Here is a 22,773-nt window from a genome sequence, read left to right on the forward strand (position 1 = left end):
TCATTGAGGAGATGAGGGTGGAGTGCCCTTTAGCAAAGAGTGATCATGCAGTTTTGGAGTTCAAGGTGATAGATGAAGAGAAATCTAGAAGAAATGAAGAATATAAAGTGGGAAGATGGAATTATGCCAAGACAGATTTTGGAAACCTAAAGAAATTCTTTCAAGAGACAAATTGGATGAAATTCAAGAGTGCTAAGGAGCAAATGAAAAGTGGAAGGAATTTATAAAAATATACAAAGAAGGTGAGAAAAATTTGTACCAATAAGACAACATAGAGAAGTTGGAAAGCAGGACTGGTTTAACGATAGATGTGAAAAGGCTAGAACAAGAAAAGAGGATGCATGGAAGAGGTGGAGAAGGAAAAGACGGATTAAGCAGTGGGAAAGTTACAAAAGAGCAAGAAATGAATATGTGTTGATTAGAAGAGAAGAAAGAAAGAAACAAGAAAAGGATATAATTGATAAATGTAAAGACCAACCAAGGCTTTTTTACAGACATGTGAACAACAACATCAAAAATAGAGAAAGTATTGAAAGTTTAGAAGTAAATGGAGTATGCAGTGAAGATCCCAGGGAAATGGCAGAGGCTATGAATGGATGCTTTCGGAAGGTATTCACAAAGGAGACTGCTTTTGACAAACCACTGGTCATCCTCTTTTAGGGACTTCGGTGAAACCTTTGCTGTCGGCCTTGACATATCGAAAGCCTTCGATAGAGTCTGGCACAAATCTTTAATTTCTAAACTACCCTCCTACGGATTCTATCCTTCTCTCTGTACCTTCATCTCCAGTTTCCTTTCCGATCGTTCTATTGCTGCTGTAGTAGACGGTCACTGTTCTTCCCCTAAAACTATCAACAGTGGTGTTCCACAGGGTTCTGTCCTATCACCCACTCTCTTTCTATTATTCATCAATGATCTCTAAATCTGACTCAATGCCCTATCCACTCCTATGCTGATGACCACCATGCATTATTCAACAGCGTTCAACAGACGCCCAACCCAACAACAATTAAATGACTCAAGGCGAGATGCTATGGGACGCCTAACTTCTGATCTTTCACTTGTTTCTGATTGGGGCAGAGAAAACCTGGTTTTGTTCAATGCCTCAAAACTCAATTTCTACAACTATCTACTCGACATAACCTTCCAGACAACTATCCTCTCTTCTTCAATAACACTCAACTTCCCTCTCCTCTACATTAAACACACTCGGTCTATCCTTCACTAAAAATCTAAACTGGAAATTTCACATCTCTACTCTTGCTAAATCAGCTTCCAAGAAGTTAGGTGTCCTATGGCGTCTTCGTCCATTTTCTCTCCCTCCCAGCTGCTTGCTCTGTACAAGGGCCTTATCCGCCCGTGTATGGAGTATGGCTCTCATGTCTGGGGATCACACACAGCTTTACTAAACAAGGTGGAATCTAAAGCTTTTCGTCTTATCAACTCTTCTCCTCTAACTGACTGTCTTGATTCTTTAAGTCACCGCTGCAATGTTGCATCTTTATCTGTCTTTTACCGCTGTTTTCATGCTGTCTGCTCTTCTGAACTTGCTAACTGCGGCCTCGCTGCACAAGACTCTCTACTTCTTCTCATCCCTATTCTGTCCATCTTCCTAATGCAAGAGTTAACCAGTATCTTCACTCCTTCATTCCCTACACTGGTAAACTCTGGAACTCTCTACCTGTGTCTGTATTTCCACCTGCCTATGACTTAAACTCTTTCAAAAGAGGAGTGTCAAGACACCTCTTACGTTAACTGGACCCTCCTTTTAGATTTTTGTTTTCTTTTCTCTTTCCTCTTAACAGGGCCTGGCAAAGCGGGATTTTTTTTCCAACACTTTGTTTGCCCTTGGCCAGTGCCCTTGTAATGTAAAAAAAAAAAAAAAAAAAAAAAATGGAACAGAAAGGGATTATGAAGGAGTTTCAAGTAACTGTGGAGGAGATCAAGAACATGATGGGAGTTTAGAAGTGAGAAAGCTGTGGGACCTGATGGGGTATCAGGATGGATTTTAAGAGAATGCAGGAGCAATTGGCAGAAAAAGTTTGTGAAGTAATTGATGCCTCATTAAGGGAAGGTGTAGTGAAGACTGGAAAAGAGCTAACATTGTCCCAATCTATAAATCAGGTAACAAGAGAGACCCATTGAACTATAGACCAGTGTCACTTACAAGTGTGGTAGCTAAGATGTGTGAGAGTGGTGAAGAATAGATGGACAGACTTCTTGGAGAAAAATGACATACTTTGTGAGTGTCAATTTGGTTTTAAAAAAGGGCGTTCATGCACGACAAACCTGATATGTTACTATTCGAGGGTGATAGATGTAATACAGGAAAGAGATGGTTGGGCTGATGGAATATATCTGGATTTAAAAAAGGCCTTTGATAAGGTACCACACCAGAGACTGATCTGGAAACTTGAAATGGTAGGAGGAGTGCATGGCAGTTTACTAAAATGGATGGAAGACTTTTTGGTAGGAAGAGAAATGAGAACAATAATTAAGGACAGACCATCAGAATGGGGATTGGTGGAGAGTGGAGTTCCACAGGATCAGTGTTGGCACCAGTAATGTTCGCGGTCTACATAAATGACATGGTGGATGGGGTGTCCAGTTATGTGAGCCTATTTGCAGACGATGCAAAATTGTTAAGAAAAGTGAGATGTGACAAAGATTGCGAACTACTCCAGGAAGACTTGGACAGAATATGGAAATGGAGCTGTACATGGCAAATGGAGTTCAACACGACAAAATGCAAGAAAATAGAGTTTGGCAAGAGTGAAAGAAGAATCAGGAGTATGTACAAGATAGGAAATGAAGACATAAAACCAGTCATGAAGAAAAAGACCTTGGGGTGACAATTACCAATGACCTATCGCCAGAGAGACATATAAACAAAATAATTGGAGAAGTATTGAACTTATTGAGGAACATAAGAGTGGCGTTCAGATATTTAGATGAAGAAATGATGAAGAAAATAATTACTGCAATGATAAGACCGAGGCTTGAATATGCAACAATACAGTGGGCTCCGAACTTAAAGAAACACATAAGGAAACTAGAGAAAGTACAGAGGACTGCAACGAAAATGGTGCCTGACTTAAGAGATTTGACTTATGAAGACAGACTGAAAAGAATGCAACTTCCGACCCTGGAAAACAGAGAAAGGGGAGACCTGATAGCAATATACAGAGTGATGATTGGCATGGAAAAAATGGATAGGGAAGATCTGTGTATGTGGAATGAAAGAATGTCGAGAGGGCATGGGAAAAAACTAAAATGGCCACTTATAGGAGAGATGTGAAAAATATAGCTTCCCTCATAGAAGGGTGGAAGCATGGAATAGTTTAGACGTGGAAGTGGTCAACGCAAGGAATATTCATGATTTTAAGAAAAAGCTGGACATTAATAGATATGGAGACGGGACAACACGAGCATAGCTCTTTTCCCGTATGTTACAATTAGGTAAATACAATTAGGTAAATACACACACACAGCAAGGTTGGATTTGGTATTTACCAGGGGCATCTCTCTAAAAGAGGAAATTGAACATAAATGTCCCTTGGGGAGAAGCGATCATGATGTCCTAAGCTTTGAGCTGGATACGGAATTAAGCAGAATAAGATTGTGGAAGAGGAGGAAAAATTAAATTATATTAGGGCAAATTATAACCATATAAGGAGTTTTTAATGAAATTGACTGGTCCGTGGTATACCAGGAAAGGGATATGCAATTGAAATACGATAAATTTATGGATTTGTATACCTCTGCTGTGAAAAAGTTTGTGCCGTATTACAGAAAGAGGACTTTAAATAATAAACAGTGGTTTAATAGAAATTGTGAAGAAGCAAAAAGAACAAAGAAAAGGCATGGAAGAAACTTAAGAAAAACAGTGATGTATTATCAAGAGAAGTTTACAAAACAGCAAGGAATAGATATGTTAAAGTAAGGAGAACAGCACAGAAGGAATATGAACAGAGGCTGGTGGAAAACTGTGATAGTGACCCAAGAATGTTTTACAAATTCATAATATGGAAAACTAAATATAAGGGAGGCAATAGTAAAGGTAAAAAATGGGGAAGAAGTATATGAGGATGCTGGAGATATAGCTGAAATTTTGAACGACAACGTTTGCAAAGTGTTTACAAAGGAGGAGCATTTTATGAGAGGAAGGCCTACGGAAATAAAGCAAATGCAGGACATCATGGTTACTAAGGAAGATGTAAGGAAAATTATAAGCAATCTGGATATTAATAAATCAATGGGGCCTGATGGCATATCTAGGAGGTTGCTAAATGAATGTAAGGATCAATTGTTGAAATTTGATATTGTGGAAACCTCCATACGAACAGGATTAGTCCTGAAAGAGTGGAAAAGAGCTGACATTGTGCCTATATATAAGAATGGTAGTAGGATGGAACTGCTAAATTATAGACCAGTATCATTAACTAGTATATTGTGCAAGGTATGTGAAGAAGTAATTAAAGCTAAGTGGAGTGAGTATCTAGAAAGTGAAAACATTCTGAGTGAAAGGCAGTTTGGTTTCAAAAAAGGAAGATCGTGCGTATCCAATTTATTATGTTTTTATTCGAGTGACTGACATACTACAACATAGAGAGGGATGGGTGGATGCTATCTACCTGGACTTGAGAAAGGCCTTTGATAAAGTACCACACAATAGACTGATGTGGAAACTAAAGATGACTGGAGGAGTAAATGATAAACTAGCAAAATGGATGGAAAATTACTTAGTGGGAAAGAAATGAGAACAGTGGTGAGAAGAAGGAAGTCCGAGTGGAAGAAGGTAACCAGTGGAGTTCCACAAGGGTCAGTGCTTGGTTCCATCATGTTTTTGATTTATGTTAATGATATGCCAGTAGGAATTGACAGTTACATGAATATGTTTGCGGACGATACTAAAATTATGAGGAGAGTAAAGAATGTGGAAGATTATAACAAGTTACAGGAAGATCTTGATAAAATATATGAGTGGAGTAAAGAGTGGCAGATGGAATTTAATATAGACAAGACCCATGTTATGAAAATGGGAAGAAGTAGATACAGACCAAACTGGGATTACAGGCTGGGTGATGAGAAAATGAAAGAGACCAATGAGGAAAAAGACTTAGGAGTAATCGTGCAAAATACTTTGTCACTGGAGAAACACATTAACAAGATTTTTTGGAAAACATATAACATAACATAACATAAATAATAGTATAACAAAGGGAAGGGATCTAGGTTATCCTGTATCAGAAGATGATCATCAGTACTTAAAGATACACTTACAAGTACACAATACATTATATACTAATTCTAAATATTTGGCCCATTAACAGGGCTAAGTCCTGAGAAATCCTCTACAATTTGTGGATACATGGGGATCATGTCTTGAACTATAGTAAATTTCTTATAAAAACTATCATGCAGGATACATAGTTATAAATCTAATAAATTTAAGTGCTTATCTAATCTGAAACATTGTCAAACTAGTGCTAGTTACAAGTCTCTGGAATGCATTCCAGAAGTCTACCATATGACTAAAGAAATATTTTCTTATATCTAACCTGCAGCCTTGCTTTCTAATCTTCCTGCCATGATTTCTAGTCCTACTTCCTCCTCTAAGGTAAAGAAAGATCCCACATCTATGTAGTTTGTATCTGAGAACATTTTAAATAACTCTATCATATCCTCTTATACATCTCCTCTCAAATGAAAACATGTTTAATGCCTTTAATCTATCTCTATACTCCAGGCGAAAGCTGGTATCATCCTAGTTGCTCTTCTCTGAACTGCTTCTAACATGTTGATATCCTGCCTATAGTGGGGTGACCAGGCCTGTATGCAATACTCTAAATGGGGAACATAGGAATTATATAAGCTATGCACCACTTCCTTACTTTTATAACTAACATTTCTATTTATAAAAAGGATCCTATTTGCCCTATTTCTTGCTTCTAAACATTGCTTTGAAAATTTCATAGTCCTGTCTATCACTACTCCTAAATCCTTTCCTTCCTCTACTGCCTCTAGAACATTATCTCATAGTTAAAGTTTGTGTTGTCTTTACCTAAATGCATAACCTGACACTTTTAGAATTAAACTCCATCTGATGTCTGATGCTATCAGCCTGTCCAGGTCTCGTTGTATTCTGTAATTGTCCTTTTCATGTACTGCACATGCTATCTTAGTATCATCTGCAAACTTTGATACTTTGCTACTAATTCCTATATCTAAATCGTTACTGTACACCAAGAAAAGAAGAGGTCCTAGCACTGATCCTTGGGGTAATAACCACTTCCTTCCACTCAGACATTGATTTAATACTACTCTCTGTTTCCTATCAGAAAGCCATTCACTAATCCAATCAACTAAAATTATATGTAGTCTCAATTTGTACACTAGCCTCCTATGGTACCTTATCAAATGCCTTGCTAAAATCTAGATATATAACATCTATGCTATTTCCATCATCTAACTCCTTGGAATATATTCTAAGATATCGAGCAAATTTGTAAGACAGGACCTCCCTGATCTAAAGCCATGTTGGGTATCTCTAATTAATCTATTCTCATTTAAATGCTCCCAAATACTACCTTTAATGATTTTCTCTAGGATCTTACATACTATACTAGTTAAACTGATCGGTCTATAATTATTCGCATCATCCTTCCTACCTTTTTTAAATATTGGAGTAACATTAGCTAACTTCCAGTCCTGTGGGCTTCAAAATATTGGCCTTGCGTTCCACTACCTAGATGAAGGAATGATGAAGAAGATACTATGTACCTTAATAAGACCCCAGTTAGAATATGCAGCTTGTGTCTGGTCACCGCATATGAAGAAAAATGTGAAGAAGGTGGAAAGGGTATAGAGGCTGGCAACAAGGATGGTACCAGGACTCAGGGAGTTAGACTATGAGGAAAGACTGAGGAAGCTGGGGCTGACCACATTAGAAGAGAGAAGAACAAGAGGAGACATGATAACTATGCATAAATTGGTGAACAAGATTGACATACTGGACAGAGAGTTGCTAAAGGTGACCACAAGTAATCATCTCCGAGGACATGGAAAAAAGCTAATAAAAGACATCTGTCTAAATGACGTGAGAAAATACAGTTTCCCGCATCGTAGCATTGATATGTGGAATAAACTGAGCAGTGATGTAGTTGACGCGGTGTGTGTCAATCAGATGAAAGAGAGATATGACAGGAATGGACAAGGAGACAGGACACAGAGAGCTTAGCTCGGGACCTGTAATACACAAATAGGTAAATACACATGAGACGCGGTCAAGGAAGGACGCACTGGCGGCGTTCCGACAATCAGCTGATCTTCACTACGTACCTGTTGTACAGTATTTACAGTGGCTTGGGCAGGTAGTGTGGACTCATTTTTTTTCATGAAATCAATTATTAAGGAATCATGAGTAAAGAAGAGATTCCATCCAAATGCAGACATGAGACTAGGGAAAAAATTAAAGCTGATGATGACTATGTTGGTGAGGGAGAGATCGCATTCGAAGGTTTCGATACGATGAATACTTCACAACTTAAGAGAGAGTTGAATATCAAACTTAAAGTAGATAAATTGATAAAGGAAAATATGGAAATGAAAGAGAATGAAGAACAGGAAAAAGAGTTTATAAAACTGAGAGAAAGGATAAAAAAAGTGGAAGAAAACGAAGCTAGGCTAAGAGCGGAAAACGAAGAACTGAAAAAGGAAGTAGCTAACTACAAGAAGCAGATGGAAGAAGGACTCGGTAAAGCCGAGAAAGAAAAAGAGAAGCTGAAATATCCAGTAAACAGGGAAGAGGAAAGAGTACAGAACGTGATTAAAAAAGAAGTACAAGCATGGAGAGTCCAAGATAAGAAAGATAAGGCTGATTTTCAGGAGGTGATTCAAGAACAACTTAAAGAAAAAGAAAATATGACAAACAAAATGATAGGAGTCCTCAAGACAAGAAAATCTAGTTAGAGAAATTGCAGAAAAAAAGAAGAGTGTAGTCGTATTTGGAATAAAAGAAAAAAATATAAAATATAGACCAAGAAGAGAAAAAGAAGAAATGAAATCAGTCAAAGACCTACTGAAGAATCTAAACGACAAAGATAGGCAGAACTTGGAAGAGGAAGTAGAAGAAATAAACAGAATGGGACCATATCAAGAAGGAAAAAACGAGACCAATTAAAATACTACTAAAATTACAAGCAGCAACAGAAGAAATATTATATAGAACAACAAAACTTAGAGAAACAGAAGGCTGCAAGGATATCTATATAAAGAAAAATAGAAATGAGGAAGAAAGAAAGAGATACAATGAACTGGCAGCAGGAGTAAAGGAAAAAAATAATGAAAGGTTAGAAGAGGAAAAAAAAACATTTTTTTTGGAGAATTCTAGGAGACAGGATAAGGAAATGGTATATAAACGAGAAGGAAAAGAAAAAAAGTGGAACAAGTTTAACTAAAAATGATAAAGGCAAGAGACTAAAAATGATGTATACGAACATAGATGGGGTTTTATCAAGTAAATTAGAATTAAGAGATTACATAAAGAAAGAAAATCCGGATATTGTATGCTTGGCTGAAACAAAACTAAATGAGGCAATCAAAATAGACTTGGATAATAGGTATAATGTATGGAGGAGAGACAGAGTGGGTAAAGGAGGAGGAGGAGTCATAATAATGTTAAGGACATAGTGATAAACCAAGTGGAATGTGGGGAAGAAAAAGCAGAAGTATTGTATGTTAAGATGCATATTAATAAAAAAGAGTTAACAATCATTGTAACATATGTGCCACCAAAAAAAAATTCATGGACCAATCAAGAATATAAAGACATGATAGATGACACAATAAGGAGTCTAATGAGAATCGTTAAAGAAAGGAAAAAAGTTATATTAGTAGGAGATTTCAACTGTAAAGAAGTGGACTGAGAAAATTATGAAAGTGGTATGGGGGAAAAAGATTCTTGAACCTAATGATAGATAATATGATGGACCAGAGAGTAAAGGAATGCACAAGATTCAGAGGAAATGATGAGCCGGCGAGATTGGACCTAGTTTTTACAAGGGGTATACAAATGAATGATGATATAAGTGCCCATTGGGAAAGAGTGACCATATAATATTAGAAATGGATATAGAAGAGGGAAAGGAAGATAGAGATGATTCATACAAAGGAGACCGATTAAATTACAGAAAGGCTGATATTAAGAATCTCAAGAACTATTTTAAAAAACGTAAACTGGGAGATGGAAAACTTGGAGACGATGCAAGAGAAGTATAACTTATTTTTGGAAATATAGAAAACAGGAGTCAGGGAATGTGTCCCGAAATATAGACCTAAAGAAGAAGGAAAGAAAGATTGGTTTAATGCAAGGTGTGCTTGGGTAAAGGAGAAAAGAGATGAAGCATGGAAAAGATGGAGGAGAAATAGAAATCCAGCAAATAAGGAAACCTTCAAGGCAGCAAGAAATGAATATGTTAAGGTGAGGAAGGAAGAAGAACTTTGAAAAGGATATTGTCGAAAAATGTAAGGAGCAACCAAAATTGTTCTACAGATTCATAATTGGAAAAATTAGGCAAAGAGAAACAATAGAAAGGTTAAAAGGAGAGAACGGGATGGTGGAAGACCCAAAAAGTATGGCAGAACTATTAGATAATAAATTCCAGGAGGTCTTTACTAAGGAATCCAAATTTGAAAGGCCACAGTCTATATGAAAGAGATTAAAGTAACCAAGCTTGAAATAAAAGAGTTAATGAAGGAACTGGATGAAGAGAAGGCAATGGGACCAGATGAAGTCTCAGGCAGAATACTGAAAGAATGTAGGGAAGAACTAGCAAGTCCTATATACAACATCATAAAATGCTCAATAGAAAATGGAACAGTACCAGTAGAATGGAAAAGAGCTGAGGTGGTTCCCATATATAAGAGCGGAAGGAAGGAAGAACCTTTAAGTTTCAGACCAGTATCACTAACTAGTGTAATATGCAAGATGTGTGAAAGAATAGTAAAGAAACAATGGATTAAGTTCCTTGAAGACAACAAATTAATATCAAGTAGCTAATTTGGTTTTAGAAAAAGACGGTCGTGTGTAACTAATTTATTGAGTTTCTACTCTAGAATAGTTGATAGAGTACAAGAGAGAAAGGGATGGGTTGACTGTATTTATTTGGATTTAAAAAAGGCGTTTGACAAAGTGCCACATGCAAGATTACTGTGGAAGTTAGAGAAGGGTGGCTTAAAAGGAAGCACATTGAGATGGATAGAAAATTATTTGATGGGGAGAGAAATAAGAACGGTAGTTAAAGATATGAAGTCCAAGTGGAGAGCAGTAGAAAGCGGAGTGCCACAGGGGTCAGTATTGTGAAATACTGCAGGAAGACCTAAATGTGATCTGGGAATGGAGTAAAAAGTGGGAAATGGAATTCAATGTGGACAAAAGCCATATCATGGAAATGGGAAAGAGTGAAAGATGACCTGTGGGAATGTATAAGATGGGAGATGGAATAGAACTGGAGAAAGTAAAAAAGAAAAAGGACTTAGGAGTGACGATGGAAGAAAACCATCAACCGGTAAGCCATATTGATAGAATTTTCCGAGAGATAATTTGCTAAGGAATATTGGAGTAGCATTTCACTACATGGATAAAGAAATGATGAAGAAATTGATAAGTACTATAGTAAGACCCAGATTGGAATATGCAGGAGTAGTGTGGACCCCTCATAAAAAGAAACACATAAGGAATTTGGAGAGACTACAAAAAATGGCTACAAGAATGGTTCCAGAATTTGAAGAGATGACATATTAGGAGAGACTAAAGGCTATGGATTTACCAACCCTGGAACAGAGAAGGGAGAGAGTGGATCTGATACAAGTTTGTAAATTGATCAACGGAATGGACCAAGTGGATAATGATAAACTGATCCTGAGAGAAGAATATGACATTTGAAGCATAAGATCGCATAGTAAATAGATGAGAAAGGGAAGATGTCTGAGAGATGTTAAAAAATATAGTTTCCCACAAAGATGTGTTGAGACTTGGAACAATTTGAGTGAAGAAGTGGTGTCAGCAACGAGTGTGCAAAGTTTTAGAGAAAAATAGTTTTAAGGAAAATTGGTTATGGAGACGGGGCCACACGAGCATAAAGCCCAGGCTCTGTAAAACTACAACTAGGTAAATACAACCAGGTAAATACACACACACATACACACATTACTAGTAACTCCACCCAGAAGTTCTGTGTCATTATTTATATTTACATATGGAGAATGATAATATAGATTTCCACCATATTTCAGCCTTTACACTTTGCTTTAACCCACACATATCACCTTTTTAGGGTTGTAAATTATTCTTGAGTATCTGCTGTTTATAATGTGCCTTCTGACTTCTTTGGATGAAGGCCATTTGTATAATGGTCTGTTTTATTTAAAACTGCCTGAATCAACAGGAATCTTCCCTACCAAATCTCATCACAGTCAAATCAGTGGATTTTCATGAAAAGCAGACACACCCACACATAAACAGTGTTTGGGATCCAACTCCAACCTATGTTGAGGTCAGCAGAATCACTGTCTAATAGGCAAACGAGTGGGAAGTTTTATAATATTTAATAAATAGAAATTGGAATAGTACTGCTGATATTTTTCCCTATTTTCATACTAATGAATGATTATCAAGCTTGCTGAAGAAACAATACCAATAAAAAATAACCCCCATAACCAAACTATATCCAACTAGACTTAAAAAACTAATATCGGCATTATAAATATTTTTCTTAGATATATGGAATCCAAATTAGTTAGAATGAGCTCTATCTGATAAGGGTAAGAAATGCCATGTTGAGACTTAAAATTCAAGAGTTAAATAATACTGGGACTTCTCAGGTGACTGTGAATACTGGCATGTAGGTGGTACAGTGGAACCATGCGTGCTTTGGGATCCTAGAGGTCTCCAAGCGCACGGGTTCGAATCCTGTCCACGGTCTGAGTGTAGGTTGGGCTTCCTCACTCGGGGCAACGGTTTCCTAGTGGGTGGGCTTTAAGATAGGAGGTACCCTAAAAAGTATCCCCTTTAGCCCATAAATTCCCATGAAAAGCCCACATGGTATAAAAAAAAAAAAAAAAAATTCTTGGACTCTAAACTCATCCAGACATAGCAGTTTCAATAGCAAAATCTATATTTGTTAATTCCTTTTGATTTATTTACTTATTTAATTTTTGTAAGGGAAGATCAGTGAAGGGCAACAAAGAGTAAACAAAAATAGCCACCCAGTTGTCAGTCACATGCAGAGGATATATACAACTTTCTTTCCCATAGAAAGACTTTGGTACTTTTTAATATTTCTAATATAACTTTCTATTGTGTAGGACTGGCAAATATCATTGGGTTTTGCTTTTGGGGACAGGTAGTTCTCCAACATTTTCAGAACATGTGGTCTACCTAACCTGAAGCTCAGAGCTTGAAAAGCCTTTGAAAAACATTAGATACCATTATTTTATTTTCTACATTGTTTCCCTATTTTATTTTGGATGAACAATGCCTCCTGCAAACCATTACCACAAGTGGATGCCCTTCTTGCTCTCAGAATGTGGTCAGAATTTGAACCAATGTGCTTGAAATCCCTTGGCAACCATACCACGTGTGGTCCCATGTACCGCAGTGGTCCTCTGGTATTATTTTCATTTTGTAATGGTGCTGTTTTATATCCTTAATGACCCCACGCCTGGCTTGTCTAACCTCATTACAGCCATCAAGGTAAATGCTGTCAAGCTGAAGTCAACATTTCGTCCAGGTACAAAAACTCAGTCTTTTTTGGCTCCTGTGAAAATGTCAACTCTTTCCCTCAGTTCAGCTAGAGTGCCTCTTACTCTTATCTTCGTTATCCTGCGGTCCTGTTGTGGCTGTGGGGGTGGTGCATGACGTATCTTCGTTATCCTGTGGTCCTCTTGTGGCTGTGGGGGTGGTGCATGACCCAGGGCATGCACATACACAGTCCATGGGCAGACTTCAGGGATGATTGTCAAAATTTGAGTGCTCAGTAATGAATTGGGAATATTCTAAGAATATTTTAATTTGCCAACGCATAACATGTCGCCCGCAGTTTTAAGTACAGGCAATCCCTGTTTAACGAAGGTTCACACAACGAAGGTTTCATTTTACTACCATCTGCTCGTTTAATGAACACCAAACTCGCTTTAACAAAGTTTTATCCAGGAAATGTTTTCCCAGTTTGAAAGCCCCGCCATATCGCGCAAGCCGACAAGCTTTTGAATACACCAGGAGCCACAAATACTAAGGCCTGCCTCAGGAGAAATCCTGGGACACCTGTAGAATCAAGATCAAGATCAAGATCAAGTCTCGTGGACAGCACATGCACCACTCACTCCCATAATAGTGTCAGCAGCAGCTCGTCTTCACTTGCTCAACTTACCACCAAAACACACCCTGCAATGTGGTCTAGCGTTCCTAAGAAGACCAAGAAGTCTCTTACTCTCGAAGTGAAGCTGGATATTATTCACAGACACGAGAGAGGCGAGAAAACTATAGCATTGCTGGCCCCCATCTTGACTCCATATACTGTCTCTACTATTTTCAAGTCAGCAGACTATTAAGAAGGCTGATGAGACTGTATCTTCCTTGCAAGCTAAAAGAACCACCTGAACTCATGACTCTACAATGGATAAAATGGAAAGCCTTGTGGAAATGTGGTACATAAGTTTTGTATGCGGTACTATGATGCGCCCTTTGTTTACATTCCACAGGTTGCCGGTTAGTGTCTTTCCCGTTTCACTCTCCCACCCTTCATAAATTTAAGATCATCAACATTATAAAATTACGTACATACATACATTAGTGTACATTATAATGACAAATTAAATTTAACTGCCTAAATGTTAAACTTCCTAATTTTTACTTTCATTAAACCTTTCACTGTATTATGATTCACTCTCGCTTTGCTTACTCTCAGATATTTTTTCTTCAAAGATTTTCCATTCCAAGATTTTTCCTAAGAGTTTTCTTAGTACCTTCCCGTTCGTGATATTTCTTGCTAATGATTTAATGGAAGTTCAAGTAAGGGGGTTAAACTTGTTATAATCGGTTCGCTTAATGAAGTTTCGCTTAACGAAGTGTTTTTCAGGAACGTAACCCCTTCATTAAGCGGGGATTGCCTGTATCTTTTTTTACCGACGACACTGTGTTGTCGCCTGCAGGCAACAAGTTAAGGAAGTGAATTGGGTGACCATAAGAAGTATGGTTTTAGCCTTTTCCTTTGTAATCCTCATAGTTCCTTTCCTAATTTCTGTAGTTTGAAATCAAGAACTTCAAAACTTTATAAAACTAAACAAATACAGCGGTCCTCCCGCAATGCACAGGAAAGGGATTGAGAAAATGTGCACATATATAAAAAAAGCACTAACAGAATAATAGAACCCTATGTTATAAATAAGATTGAGGCACAACTGACCCCTGAGACCACCCCTCCCATAAGGGGCCCCATATCAGTCATTCCTGTACTGCTTTCTTCATGGCATCTTTAAATTTCACCATGTTACACACTGTGGACTCATTAGTAGAGTAATATCTGCCTACTTCAAGGAGCTTCTCACCTGCCTCAACCTTGGCTATAATGTCTAGTTTCTCTTGAAGCAAAAATATTTTACATTTCTTGATAAGCTATACCTGTGACACCCTTTTCTTTGGAAGGAGCCATATTCACAAACCTAGAATGATCACAAATATTATGTATCACTAACCTATAAAGGTAAAAAATATCATAATGTTTAGCAAAGGTGAAACATGAAACCAAAACATAAACACGGCACTGACCTGTCTCATTGGTTCCTTGTTATGTAATGTTTAATTTATATATTTTAACATTTAATTATTATTTTTGTTGTTGAAATATAATTTTAAAATTTATTCTAATATATTCTATTGGTTTTTGGCTGGAAAAAACAAAATTTATAGCAAATATATTTTGTTCTCACATGAAACTTTTTTGCCAAGTGGGCATAAAGTCAGAAATTTTGCACATTGTACAAGTGATGGGAACAAAGTGAGAATACGCATAAAGCCAGAAATGCATTAACTAAAATGTGCGGTAAAAGAGAACCTCTATAGATTTTGTTGCAGGGAATTCTTCTCTAAACAATGTATAAAATCAAGAATGTCAGCTCAAATATGTTTCGTATTCAAAAGAAACCTCTACCAATATTAAATAATAACTAAATGAAGCCAAAGTAATTTATATAACACTTTATTTACAAAATGGATATGGTCATGTGTGTTAACAGGACTCACAGTGCTTTGGAAGCTGCACAGGTGGGACACTTGTTCAGTCACTAGCCCTTTAACACAGAGCAGGTAGTGTGGGCCAAGCAAGAAAACAAGGAACACATAATAGGTAATAATTCACATTACAATCAGCCAGATAGCACATGTCAAGTGATTGACATGGAATGGATCATAATAATGACAAGGAGCCAGCTCTCTATACTCAGTAAGGGATTTGGTAGCAAGTCAGTATTAAGGTAAAGTAATCATTCACTCCAATTTCTTATAAGTGGAGACAAAAATTATTGAAATATTATAGAAGCTCCATTATCTCATTTCTGGGAAACCAAGTATGTTAGACTGTAAAAAAAATCTTTGCATGGAAAGTTAACCTCTAAAAATCTAAAATAGATAAAATACAAGTAGAAAAATTATCCTCATTACAAAATATTACACATTAATTGACTGCTAACTTTTAAAACTGTTACTACATTATTTGTTAAGTCAGTGATAACCCAGCCACTGGCTTTCTATTGCTGCACTGCAATTTATGCTGCTCTGAAACAGCTGACATTCCTCCTCAGTGTGACACTTTCTGCTGCTGTAGAAAACTTAACATGATGTCCTTCACTTTCAAAATACTTCAAACAGTTATTTTTCAGATTACATCATTGAATCATGTTTGTCTGCAATACACTACCTATAATTATTCTTGTAATATAAACTTTGCCTTTGATGTTTATTACATCATGCTGCCATCACAAGATGTTTCTGTTAGTCAGCTAATTAGATGTCCAAGAGGCCAAATAAAATTGTGTTGGGTCTGGTACAACATCTAAATGTAGGATGAGCTCTCACAACCAAAACAATAAGGCTTGTGTAGTGCATCACCATCACCACACATGCCAACCATGTCACATGGCTTAAACAGGACCTTCTCAGATTTGGATAACAAGGTTTTAACACAACTTTGTCTTTTCATGAAAGTTTGATAGCTAAATGTATTCATTTATAAGCTGGAAGATGGGATGGTAGAGCTCTCACTGTCTTTCATACTATATCATAATACAGTAAATAACTTAAAGCATTGGTATCATTCCCACCTGACAAAACCTACTGTAATCAATGGAAAAGTAAGTATAAATCTTTACTAAAAATTTAAAAAGCAATAATCAATCAAATTATGGATTAAAATTTGATAATATCCCACATACTACAACTTGCAACTATGGAATCTGAGAAGTTATTCCTCAATATAAAATCCTTACAAAAGATATTTACCAAGTTGTACACCTAGCTTAACTGTCTTTAAATATTTACATCAAGAGAAGTATGTACCAACTTGGACAAAATAAAAACTATGGATATTTATATCCACAACAATGTATGTAGCTTCACATGTACATCATATAACACTAAAAGGAGGCTTGACAATGCTTTAGAACTAACAGCTAAAGCTTTGCAAACTTTCAGTTTCATTCAAAAATAGATAATCTTAACAATCATGCCTCTTCAATCATTACCATGCATCAACAGTAAACCTGAAGACATGCTGAAGCACACGGCTGTTCAGAGCAGATCCACGAGGTAATTGATTTAAGGCATTTACACAAATGAACATTCAGTAAGAAATCATAAATGCCTGATACCATCATATTTAAAGCTAAATTTTTTTTAATCACAATTGTAATTTGTCACAGCACTGACAGCTAGAATGGAAAGGTCATTTATAGTCCAAGTTCAGCTTTTTCCAGAGCTAATGTGAGGATTGCTGCTCACAAGGCTCAGTCTTATTCAAAACTTGATATGTTTTATTTGACCTTCAGTGCTTTTCAGTTTTTTCCTTATGATGTGTAGATGGTGTTAATCAAACAAAAATAAAGGTAGAAAAAATAAAATAAAAACATACATTCTCTCTCTCTCTCTCTTACCTACACACACACAGACACATACAAGGTCATACACCACATGAGCACACAACATGTTTTATAACTTAAACTACACTAAAATTTACGGTTAATTTACATCACAAAATTAAAAAAAGAATAATAAAAATAATAACGATAATAAGACTGAATGAAAGTACATTTCAACCTGATCACTTCTTGACATGGTGGTCCAATGAGCTATTCTGAGGTAAAGGAATGTGCAAATCATGGTCGGAATCATCTGTTGACATTGCAGCAAAGTCCCCCGTGACAGACTCTTCAGGGTCTTCAGGTGAGCTTGCCGTGGAGTCTCCATCATAGTTCACAGAATCTCTGGTCTGGATATTCCCTTGATTCTCCTTTCTTTTGTTGGTGCTTTTTGCTGGCTGGTTGTCACAAGTGTCAGACGCATGGTCTTGTGTCCTGCTGTCTGTAGTAGGATCTGTGGTTTCTGTTGGATCTGTGTTAGCATTTTCCGCATCAGTCAAAGAGAGGGTCATTAAAGTCTCTCGACAAGTCTCCACCTGTTGGAAAACATAATTATTTAATTAAGTTTTGCTTTTTCAATAAATATATACTAATCAGGCATGACAATAATGATTTGAGTGGTTAATACTTCCTAATGATCCTTGTCTTGTAAGCTAAAATGAAACATTCACTGGAATTAGTCAAGATGTCATAAATTTCAGTGTGTTTATTTTAACATAATTAAAATCACTGCATGTATGTAAGTGAACATATAATGCACTTCATAAAGTCAATTAACCAAGTGCATTCTAAATGGAACAAGATTTTTCACTTCTAGTAAAACAGCATGTTCTTAAAGAAAATAAGTAAATAAAAAATGCAGTATGTAATCTTTTATCTATGCCAGGTTACTGTTTCTGTAATTGTAAGGAATTTACATTTGTACACTATATTTATCATAGCTATAAAAAAAAAAAAAAAAAAAAAAAAAAAAAGCAGCAGCAGCAGCTTACAAAATTTATCACTACAGGTGATCAAGTACTTAGCTCATCTAAAGTTGCTCACATAAAAGCATGCAGTGTCATGCACTAGAGCATGCTTTAATTATGATGGGAGTCATTAAAGTTGATAGCATGATGTGTTCAGGATTTTTTTTCTTTCCTCAGAATACTTTATCTCTTCTCATCAGTCAACAGTTAATTAATTTAAGCCACCCTGTAAACAGCTGGTGAACACTGGTGGGCTGAAGGTCTGCTTGCCATAAAGTAATTGAGACAACTTAATCCTAACAGAACAGCTTAACAGACATAAGGAGTGGTAGAGAAGATGACATGCCCACACTGATACAGCCTGGCAGTGAGGCAGTACTTCTGGGCTTAGCTATGTGATAAATCAAAACAAATTTAATATCTGAGGTCTTTGCTTCTGCAAGTCAGATGTGCAAATTTGCAATAGCTACCCAAAATCAAAAACATACTTATGCCAATACAGACACTATGTTGTGGAAGTGCCAAGCTCTTCCTAAGTATCATACTCCAAACTTCACTGACTCCCACTGTATGCCTTAAAACTATCAAAATCTACACTATTTCACTATTCTTAATAAATATTAAAGCTGCACCTGAACATAAGAATGTATACCAATCACCTTTTAGGATGGAATGCATAATAACCATTTTAATTTTCTGAAGAGGAGGAAAAAAGAAGAACCACATGAAACCAGAAAAGTGTTTCAAAGAGAGAAACCAAACTGATCTTAACAATAACTTTGGTTGGCAGTACATGCTGGCTGAAATGTGTTAAATACTTAAAGAATTCCTGCATACTTTTATTTTAAAAAAATATGAATATATGTACCTGGCTGACAGTCCACAAATGAAAGAGATGGCTAAGATAACCAATAAACATGCACATATATTCAGATTAATATTCAAGGGCATTTTATCACATTTGTACTTTTTTATACTGTATACATACACAGATGGTGTAGCTTATAGCATATTCACAATACATTAGTTTCTTTTCAAGTTTGAGCACCAGCACCTCAGTAGGCCTTTTCTTTTATCACAATTTTTGTTGCCCTTTGCTGGTCTTCCTTCTTACATAAAAAAAAATAGTAAATAAAAATAAATAAATAAATAAATAAATAAATAAAATAATAAAATAAGTAAAAAAAAAAAATAATAATAAATAAATAAATAAATAAAAGAACATACTCCTGCCCTTCACAATTGATTAAAATTAGGATATTATGGATAAACTTCCAACACTTGCATCACCCCTCAGAGAAGAGCAAATCATGTTTTATGATAAGAATGTTGCTCACCTGTGACTACCTCAACATACAAATAACAAAGTGGACATATGTTCAATATGAATATCAATGAAATCATATAGCAATGATGTCTTTCATCTTTAAGGAGTAATGTAGCAGCCACAGAACTACTTTAATATGGCTGAGGAAATACTATGTCAAGGTATGTATAACGTCAAGATTTTATCACAAATATGAGACTAGAAATGTGCTACTACAGCAAAACACAGCCAAGCTGTTTTGCAAACAATATTGACTGTTGTCCCAGATGAGTATGATGAAGGCATCTCTTTCACAAAATAAACCTATGAGGAAAATGCACTCTTGTTCACATTAATTGTTTAACACATTACCTGCGATAGATACAACCCACCATTGGGTCATCAGTTGCTATCCACTGTTGCAATGCAACCCACTGGTTGGTCATACAACAGTTTTCACATATACCACATTTTAATCTTATTATTAATATAAATTGGATTATATGGTAAAATTGCAATAAAAAGTATGTGTTGGAGGGCATAACAAACACTGATTGAAAAAATAACATGAAACTTATTTAATTTTTAGTGTTATAAAAATTATATGAAAAATAGTCGTCTTGTCTCCACATTTTTTCTAATACAGTGGAGACTTGAACGTCTAAATAGTTGAACTTTTCAATAGTCGAACACAAAAGTTTGACTTAATACTAAAAAAAATACCAATTAGTCGAACGTTTGGCCACGTGGCTGTAAACAAAAAAGGCCTCATCCTTCTTGCCGCCCCACCGGTCCACCACAACCAGTTGATCCTTCGCTGTCATAAGAATAACATTGTCCTGCGCTTTCTTTTTTTTTTTTTGCATTTAGAAGCTTACAATGGCACCGAAGTGGCTTGTTAGTGGTGAGAATTAGCCTACAAGAAAGAATGTAGTGACAACCATCGAAAGGAAAAAGAAGATTATTGATAAATACGAGAAAAAAGGAAGAATAACCGATCTTGCAGCTGAGTACTGTATGGCAATCTGAAAAAGACAGAGCTCATTAAAAGAGCTGATGTGGCGATTGGTGTGAAAAGGCAATATAAGCGACCTGTGGCAATGGAAGAAATGGAAAAATTGTTGATTGAATAAACCAAAGGCAGATGGCTGGTGATTCTTTGTCAGAGGGCATAATTTGTGCGAAGGCTAGGCTGCTGCATCGTGATCATATTTGTGATACTACATCTGACTCCAATGATGATTTTAAAGCAAGTAAAGGCTGGTTTGTGAATTTCAAGAACAGAGCTGGAATTAATTCTGTTGTGATGCTCGGCGAGGCCGCAAATGCTGACAGAGTTGCCGCTGAGTAATTTGTGCCTGAATTTAAGAAATTTGTGGATATGGAGTGCTTAAGCCCACAACAGATCTTTAATTGTGATGAAACTGGCCTGTTTTTGAAAAAAAAAAAAACTACCAAACATGACATATATATAACAAAGGAAGAGAAGTGTTTGCCAGGACACAAGCCCATGAAAGACAGGCTAACCCCGCTTCTGTGCGCCAATGCTAGCGGCGACTGCAAAATTAAACTTTTTTTTTTTCTAAACTTGGGTTTGGCAATGGCTGGAACAAATGATCTGATTTATAGGTATCAATAGTCAAACATTTTAATACTCGAATGGCCATTTGGAACTAATTAAGTTCGAGTATTGAGTCTCCACTGTACATGTAGGAAAAATATATTATCTTGCATTTTTTTCCTTCAGAAGAATATAAAACTTTTCTATAACATATCATTGAAACAGATATCACAATTAGACTTTCCTTGACAAGCTTCAATGCTTTTTTTTATTGATCTTTTAATATTTTTCCTGATATTATTTGGACAAATTGTAAAAAAAGCTGCCATTGCTGACTCTTTTGAATTGCATATATAAACAAACATAAGTAAAGAAACAAAAACAGAATAAATAAAAAATATCTGCTATAAAAATTAACTGAAAACTTTTTTTTCCTAATACATGTAAGAAAACTATATTATCTTGCATTTTTCATTCAGAAGAACATAAAACTTTTCTATAACAAATCATTCATATCACAATTAGACTTTCCTTGATAAACTTCAATAATTTTCTTTATTGATCTTTTCATAATTTCATAATTTTCCTGATATCATCTTTTTATCTTATTTCATCTTCTCTCTCTTTCTATTGAACTAAGTTGATCATAAAACCATGTAGCATTCACTTTTTAAATATGCAAAACAAAGAGACAAAAATATGTCAACAAATTTAGGAAAGGAAAAATATAGTACAGTATAGAGAGACACTGAATATCAAAAAATAAAGTATGTCCATCATCGCAGAGAAATCAAAGATTTTTCACAGTATGCAATGCAACCCACCGCTGGGCAAACACTTTGAGTGTCAAAACCTAAACTTTTCCTTAAAAAATTGGGGATTGTCTTATAATCCGGTATATACAGTAATTTTGAAGCCTTTGTACTCCACATTACTATAATTGCTCATGCACACACATGCACACTCACACTCACACACACACTCCCAGTGGCAGGTTTCAATGGTAGAACTTCCTCAAGAATAAAAAATGTCACAGTAGTTATCTTGTAGATAATTGTTCATATCATAGTAAATCTAAACTGGACAGCAAGTAAATGACTAATTTACTTATTTCATCAATGACATGAAAAAAGAGCAGTCAGTGTCAGTTAACATATACTAATAGCATACTTATCAGTAATGTCATACTAGTAGTGACATTATAGTTTCTAATTACTATGATGATAAATAATTACTGCTGCACCACTGCACTACATAACATACATGAGGCATTGACAACACTGATTCACAGTATCTTATAGGCATCTTGAGAGTAAAGATTTAGTTAAGTTGAAGAACTTAGGTAAGGATAAAGGAATCAAGCTTTAGATATTTAACAATTCATTTTATGATTACTTCTGAAGCATGTCTCTGAATTAAGCAAAAAAGTTTAAAGCCTACATGATCCATATCTTTTATACATTTCAAGAAAAAGCTTTATAGTAATAATCTTAAGAGAATCAGAGAAGAGAACACTAGGGTTCCACAGGTAAATAACAGGAACTTAATTCAGTATCATTCATATGGCTAGCAGTGCATGGGTGCAGAGTGATAGTGAGGGGAATATCATTCACTGCTTGATGGTGTGCAACAAATGACCATCAGTGAGAGAACCATGCATTGCTAATACAAAGATAGTGGGCAGGGGGAGGGTAAGAGCAAAATAATTAAGTTTTTGTCTTTCATGGTCTTGAATGATGAACTAATGC

At 36.0% G+C, this 22,773-nt stretch overlaps 1 protein-coding gene across 19 annotated transcripts in view; it reads right to left on the reverse strand.

Moving 5' to 3' along the window:
* Nucleotides 1-15,243: 15,243 nt before the first annotated feature.
* Nucleotides 15,244-22,773, reverse strand: part of LOC123509580 (protein scribble homolog) — a 174,394-nt gene continuing 166,864 nt past the window's right edge. For all 19 annotated transcript variants that reach the window (XM_045263969.1, XM_045263963.1, XM_045263957.1 and 16 more), the window contains one exon: nucleotides 15,244-17,726. In XM_045263969.1, the coding sequence (XP_045119904.1) occupies nucleotides 17,683-17,726 (44 nt within the window). In that variant the 3' untranslated portion in view covers nucleotides 15,244-17,682. The remainder of the gene's footprint in view (nucleotides 17,727-22,773) is intronic.

Source organism: Portunus trituberculatus, chromosome 27 (assembly GCF_017591435.1).
Source record: "Portunus trituberculatus isolate SZX2019 chromosome 27, ASM1759143v1, whole genome shotgun sequence".
NCBI lineage: Eukaryota > Metazoa > Arthropoda > Malacostraca > Decapoda > Portunidae > Portunus > Portunus trituberculatus.